Source organism: Symphalangus syndactylus, chromosome 2, assembly GCF_028878055.3.
Source record: "Symphalangus syndactylus isolate Jambi chromosome 2, NHGRI_mSymSyn1-v2.1_pri, whole genome shotgun sequence".
Lineage (NCBI taxonomy): Eukaryota > Metazoa > Chordata > Mammalia > Primates > Hylobatidae > Symphalangus > Symphalangus syndactylus.
The window spans coordinates 144,545,081-144,552,426 of record NC_072424.2 but is presented as its reverse complement, the minus strand read 5'-3'; the positions used below and the strand labels follow the sequence as shown (position 1 = coordinate 144,552,426).

Below are 7,346 nucleotides of genomic sequence, written 5' to 3'. Positions count from 1 at the left end.
ACTCACGAAGTTCCTCTGCGGGGCCACCTCCCCCCAACATCAACGCACACTGGCACAGGTTCTGGAGGGCATCATTCAGACCCATGCTGTAAACACCCTTTACAGGCTGAGCCCTGCGTCCGTTTCCTCAGCAAAGTACCACAAACAAGGTGGTTTAAAACAACGGAAACCTACTTCCTCACTGTTCGGGGGCCAGAGGTCTGAAATCGGGGTGCTGTCAGGGTTGGCTCCTTCTGGAGGCTGTGCAGGGAACCGTCCCCAGCCTCACTTCCCATTTCTGGTGGGGTCTGCAGTTCCTGGCGCCCCTTGACTCGCAGACGCATCACTCCAATCTATGCCTCCGTCTTCACAAACCCTCTGTCTCTGAGTTCTCTCCTCTTTTCATAAGGCCTGCCCTGAATGCAAGATAATTTCACTTTGAGTCCCATAACTAATTGCAACTGCAAAGGCTCTATTTCCAAATACTATAAAATAATATTCCAAATAATATTCTGTGTGAACATGAATTTTGGGAAGACACTATGCAGTTAATAATCGTATTAACCGGCTCTACTCCTACACGCTGTCTTCAGCCTACAGCCTCCTGTGGAACTGCAGACGCGGGCCCCCACTCAGAGTATTCAGAAGAGTCTCAGATCTGAAGCCAAACTCAATTTCACTCCCCAGACCTATTGCTCCAACATGTGCTGTCATCAGAGCAATAGTCAGTCCTTCCAGCTGCTCAGGCCCCAAACCCTGCAATCATGCTTGGATTCGTTCTCCACATCAAATACATCAGCAAATGATCCTGGCCACCTCCAGGATGTGCTAATAGTGTATATCCCACATTCAGAGCCAGTCATTCCCACTCCTTCCTGCCCCAAACTTTTGCCCTCCAGAGAAGGCAAAGCTTTTAGCATGATTCAAATCATGTCTGGATTCTGTTCTGAGCTCCCCAGGGCACCCCACATGCGCCAGGATAATGCCCTGTGTCCTCCCATGACTTAGAGGCCCCGTGGAACCCTTGCCCTCCCCCTGCTCTCCTCCCGCTGCCCTGTGTCCTTCCCATCTCTGTTGTTTATGCCAGTTGCCCCGGCAATCACACTCTGTCTGGGATCTGCCCAGCCAGTCTCTGCTCTAGGGCCCTGGTCCTTGCTGCTTCTCTCCCAGGTTGCTCTCCAGACAACCACACTGTTGGCCCCTTGGGTGTCTCAGTTTAAGCTTCCCTGACTACCCAGCTTAAAAGAGCTTCCCGATCCCAACTCCCTTCCTGGCTCTGATGCTGCTTCCTTTTCTCCTGGGCACTGGTCCCCTCCTGGCACGTTGTTGTTTGGATGCAAGGCCCCATAGAGAAGGCGCTTAGCCCGCATTCCTGCCTGCCCAGGGTCTAGCACAGACAGCAGGCGCTCAAGAAAGAGTTGCTGAGTGAGCGTGTGAATGAAGACTTGATGACTGACATACAAAATTAAAGAATCTGGGGTTTTTTAAAAGCTTATCTCATTTTTTGCAACAATCTTTAGACCTGATCTTCAATCAGCCTTTAGCTGATGTATAGATAGGGTGAGGTTGCCACAATCTGGGGCAGATCAGCTTTGTGACTTGTCATCTAAAAAGGGGAAGAGGTTTAACTCGAAAGAGAAAAAAAAATAGTAGACAACCTTTATGTGGAACAGTTATGCGAAGCCTCATCGGTGGCCAGGCAACTTCCTTTCCAACTTCTTACTCGGGACCCTCTGCCCGTGTTTACACCTTGCCAAAGACCATGGAAACTGGTAAACATCTTGCCAAATAAAGCTGTTTAGACTGACTGAACATGCAAAGACGCCCTCTGGCCCTTGGACAACTACAGGTCAGGGAAATGAATGGAAGTCACATGAGACTCTTCTCTTTCAAATTCCCTTTTAAAGTGGAAATTCCCTCGCTTGGTTATAGCATTAAAGGGAACAAGCCTAAGAAGTGGAATTACAGGAAAAATGGGCACCCGAGGATATGAGAGTATAGATGGTGTACGCTCATAGATGGTACAGAGTAGACGGGCATCATTTGGACAGAGAGACACAAAACACTCTTTGCTGAACTTGGAGATGATATTGCTGGTTAAGGGCACAGACTTGGGAATTATATCAGCATTTGAATCTCGACTCTTGACTCTACTACTTCCTAATAGGGTGATGTGTGTAAAGTTGTTAATCTTTCTGAGCCCTACCTGCCTCATGTGTAGTATATAGAGATGCAGGCACCTCAAAGGCCTGAGTCTGACACATAGTGGATGGTGAAAATTGGAGAGTTGGAGGAGGAGAGGCACATAGGTCATGCCTAAGTCATGAGAACATACAAACAACAGAAATCAACAATAGAAATCTAGCTTCACTTGACTGATCCAGCTTGTCAGAAGATTGCGAAGAGATTCCACTCCACAACTAAACCGCCGTTCCACACTATGATTGCTGACTTGAGGCTGGTAACACCTTTTGGTTAAAACCATCTCTTGGGAACGTTCACAGGAAAATTGCTCCTTTGGGTACAAGGTTTCGAGACACAATCTCTGTGTCAATGAGTACTTTACATACAGGAACCCCAAAATGGAGGAAGTAGGCTATGGAGGAACAAGAAAAGAAGGGAAAAACAAAGCAGCCACAGAGGCGAGGTGGCTGCTCCCCTTCCTGCCACCTGGAGGAAGTTGGAGGCTAGTTCTGGAGACATCAGAGTTTCTATTACTTTGGTTACTTGGCAGAACCTAAAAACTTCCTCTTGAGTGGAAGAAAGAAAATCCTTTCTGTGTTGCTCCCTGGAGGGAAGAAGACCAGGCTGACTCTTGCTTCCACTTGAGGAGCTCAAAGAAAGCCATTTCCCACGATGGTCTCCCAGGCACAATCCCACAAGGAGCCCAGCCCCGGCCCACAGCTCCTTGACTACAGTCCCCTCGACCCATTCATCACCCTTGCCACTGGCCCTATTCTTTGTGACTTGGCTCAACACTGGTGACTTCTGCTGCTGCCATATTCACCTCCAGTCTGAGGAGCATGTGGCCACCTGCTGCCACAGAGATGCCACACACATGGCCCAATGCCAACAGGGGTCGCTTAAAATACATTGCTGATCTGTGGCCTATGTCTGGAGGAAAGGGGCCAGTGGGGTCCTACAGTGACCCGAGAGGCTTCTATTCCAAACCACAGAGAGCACCACACCAAGAGGCTGGTGTGATCTGCTGCTGGGCCCACAGTTTTCATGGGCCCCACGTGCCTGGAGTGAAAGGTCCTTAGATCAATCAAAGACATCCAGTGTCTGGGAAGTTCTTGTTTCTTCACACTGACCACTTCAATAACGCAACCTTATTCACAGGACGGGGATTTTCTTGGCTTTGACCAAGGCTGCAGTCTCTCCAGAGCTGAAAACTCAAGTTACTTCTGCCTGGTTCTGGCCTCCCCTGACTCAGCTCAGCTATTAACCAGTAAAACTAGTATCTCCTGTTCTAGAGGGAGGTCGTCATCCTGGTGGAGGGCCATGTGTCAGGATCTGCACCTCTCTGTTTAATTCTCCAGGAAGGTCACTGCAGCTGAGGTCAACTTCCTCCCCAGAGAAGCAAAACCTGTTGGCTGCAGAGGCTGCTTGTTAAACAGAGAAGCATTACCTCCAAGAGATGTGTGACATCAGACTTTTCAGGGATGGTGCCCAGAAAGCTCAGAAACTTTGCTTAACACACTCTTCCAGGTGATTCTGATAGTAGCTAAATTTGAAAACCACAGAATTAAATGATGTTAGTTTTTTTCCCTCGAAATTTAAGTTTCATATTGACCCTTGAACTACTTATACTGAAAACATTTCAAACATTGATAGTTCATTGATGCTAGCAACCGATCTGAAATTATTACTTTGTTTAAAAAAACTGACAATTTCAGAATATTATCATTCCTTAGTAGTTTACATTTATGACATTATACACTTCCAACTCCTTCCTCCACTTTGTGCAAATGATCTCATGTATCTTATTTCTACATCTGTCATAAACCCTGTTTACTATTTTTAATTAGTCAACAATTTTTTTTTGAGACAGGGTCTCACTCTGTTGCTCAGGCTGGAGGGCAGTGGTGCAATCATGCCTGACTGCAACCTCAACCTCCTGGGCTCAACCTCCTTGCCTCAGCCTCCTGAGTAGCTGGGACTACAGGCATACACCACCACGCCCAGCTAATTTTTGTATTATTTGTAGAGACAGGGTTTCACCATGTTGCCCAGACTGGTCTCAAACTCCTGAACCCAAGCCATCTGCCCATCTCAGCCTCCCAAAGTGCTGGGATTACAGGCATGAGCCACTGCACCTGGCCACCATAGTTGACAGTGGTTTAACGAATCAGCCATGAGAAAATGTTTTTAATATCCACTTTTACTATTTCTGGTGCTCACTTCCCTGTGTAACCCCAAATTTTTATCTGGTGTAATTTTCCTACAGCCTAAAGAACTACCTTTAACATTTATTGTAGCACAAGTCTCTCAGCAATGAGTTATCTTAGTTTTTCAGGGTCTGAAAAGGTTTTATTTTTGCCTTTAATTTAAAACAATATTTTAATGGATCTATAATAGAATAATAGAATTCTGGATTAATTGTTTGTTTCAGTACTTTAAGATGTCAGTTCATTAACATCCAGCTTACACATCTGACAAGAAATCTATTATGATTGTCTTTCTTCTTGGGTATGTAATGTCCCCCACAACTCCCAAATGCATTCTACATTTTCTCCTTATCTTTGGTTTTAAAAAGTTTGATTTTATGTGTCAAGGTGGGCTTTTTTTCTTTTTTGGTATGGAGATTTTTTATTTGTTTTTGTATTTATACTGTTGGGATTCCCTGAGCTTCTCGGACCTGAGTTTTGCTGTCTTGCATTATATTTGCAAATTATCTCTTTAAATATTTCTTCTGTTTTATTCCTTGCTGCTTGTTTGCTTGTTCTGGGACTCCAATTGCATGTACATTAGATGATATCACAGCTCTTGGAGGCCTTGTTAGACAGAGTTTTTCCCTCTATTTTATGTTCTTTTTTTTTTTTTTTTTTTTTTTCTGAGACAGAGTGTAGAGTGTAGTGGTGTAATCCTGGCTCACTGCAACCTCTGCCTCCTGGGTTCAAGCGATTCTCCTGCCTCAGCCTCCTGAGTAGCTGGGACTGTAGGCATATGCCCCCACACCCGGCTAATTTTTGTACTTTTAGTAGAGATGGGGTTTCACTGTGTTGGCCAGGCGGGTCTTGAACTCCTGACCTTGTGATCCGCCTGCCTCGGCCTCCTGAAGTGCTGGGACTACAGGCATAAGCCACCACGCCCAGCCCATTTTATGTTCTTTGTGTGTCATTTTATATGATTCCTGTTGACCTATCTTCAAGTTTCTTAATCTTTCTTCAGCTGAGACTAGTTCACTGATAAGCTTTCTGAAGGAATTCTTTATGTCTTATATCTTTTTTGTAGCATTCCCACATGTCTTTTATAGTCTCTATCTCTCTGCTGACATTTCCCATCTGTTCATGTATGCCATATGCCTTTTCCTCTAGATCATTTAACAAATTCTTCAGGGCTTTTTTGTTTTGTTTTGTTTTTGTTTTGTTTTGTTTTGTTTTTTGAAATGGAGTTTTTGTTCTTGCCACTCAGGCTGGAGTGCAATGGTGCAATCTTGGCTCACTGCAACCTTTGCCTCCTGGGTTCAAGCAATTCTCCTGCCTCAGCCTCCCTAGTAGCTGGGACTACAGGCGCCCAGCACCATGCCTGGCTAATTTTTGTATTTTTAGTAGAGATGGGGTTTCACCATGTTGGCCAGACTGGTCTCGAGCTCCTGACCTTAGGTGATCTGCCCACTTTGACCTCCCAAAGTGCTGAGATTACAGGTGCGAGCCACCATGCCCAGCCTCATCAGAGTTATTTTAAAGTCCCTGTCTTAGAGTTCCCACATCTGGGCCATCTTGAATTCTGGTTCTATTGATTGATTCCTTTATAAGTTGACTACAAGTTGGTTTTGTTTTTGTTTTATTTTGTTTTCTTAACTGTCATTTTTTGATTTACTGCTGGAAATCATGTGTAAAAGTAGACACTGTTTATGCCCTTAAAAAATAGTTTCATGTCAGGGCGAGGCATCCACTCACCTGGGAAGTGCAAGGGGTCAGGGAATTCCCTCTCCTAGCCAAGGAAAGGGGTGACAGACGGCACCTGGAAAATCAGGTCACTCCCACCCTAATACTGCGCTTTTCCTATGGTCTTAGCAAATGGCACACCAGGAGATTATATCCTGTGCCTGGCTCAGAGGATTGCACACCCACAGAGCCTCACTCATTGCTAGCACAGCAGTCTGAGATCAAACTGCAAGGTGGCAGCCAGGCTGGGGGAGGGGCGCCCACCATTGCCAAGGCTTGAGCAGGTAAACAAAGCGGCCTGGAAACTCGAACTGGGTGGAGCCCACCGCAGCTCAAGGAGGCCTGCCTGCCTCTGTAGACTCCACCTCTGGGCACAGGGTGTAGCCAAATAAAAGGCAGCAGAAACCTCTGCAGACTTAAATGTCCCTGTCTGACAGCTTTGAAGAGAGTAGTGGTTCTCCCAGCATGCAGCTGGACATCTGAGAATGGACAGACTGCCTCCTCAAGTGTGTTCCTGACCCCCGACTAGCCTGACTGGGAGGCACCTCCCAGTAGAGGCAGACTGACACGTCACATGGCTGGGTACTCCTCTGAGACAAAACTTCCAGAGGAACAATCAGGCAGCAACATTTGCTGTTCACCAATATCCACTGTTCTGCAGCCTCCGCTGCTGATACCCAGGCAAACAGGGTCTGGAAAATAGACCTCCGGCAAACTCTAACAGACCTGCAGCTGAGGGTCCTGACTGTTAGAAGGAAAACTAACAAACAGAAAGGACATCCACACCAAAACCCCAACTGTACGTCACCATCATCAAAGACCAAATGTAGATAAAACCACAAAGATGGAGAAAAAACAGAGCAGAAAAACTGAAAATTCTAAAAATCAGAGTGCCTCTCCTCCTCCAAAGGAGCGCAGCTCTTCACCAGCAATGGAACAAAGCTGGACGGAGAATGACTTTGATGAGTTGAGAGAAGGAGACTTCAGACAATCAAACTACTCCAAGCTAAAGAAGGAAGTTCGAACCCATGGCAAAGAAGTTAAAAACCTTGAAAAAAGATTAGACGAATGGCTAACTAGAATAACCAATGCAGAGAAGTCCTTAAAGGACCTGATGGAGCTGAAAACCACGGCACGAGAACTATGTGACGAATGCACAAACCTCAGTAGCCAATTCCATCAACTGGAAGAAAGAGTATCAGTGATGGAAGATCAAATGAATGAAATGAGAAGAGAGGTTTAGAGAAAAAAGAA

General features: G+C 45.9%; 1 protein-coding gene across 1 annotated transcript in view; it reads right to left on the bottom strand.

Annotated features, from left to right (window-relative positions):
• Positions 1-317: 317 nt before the first annotated feature.
• Positions 318-7,346, bottom strand: part of CEP43 (centrosomal protein 43) — a 96,565-nt gene continuing 89,536 nt past the window's right edge. Inside the window, exon 13 of the mRNA XM_055269540.2 lies at positions 318-395. Within this exon, the coding sequence (XP_055125515.1) occupies positions 333-395 (63 nt within the window). The 3' untranslated portion in view covers positions 318-332. The remainder of the gene's footprint in view (positions 396-7,346) is intronic.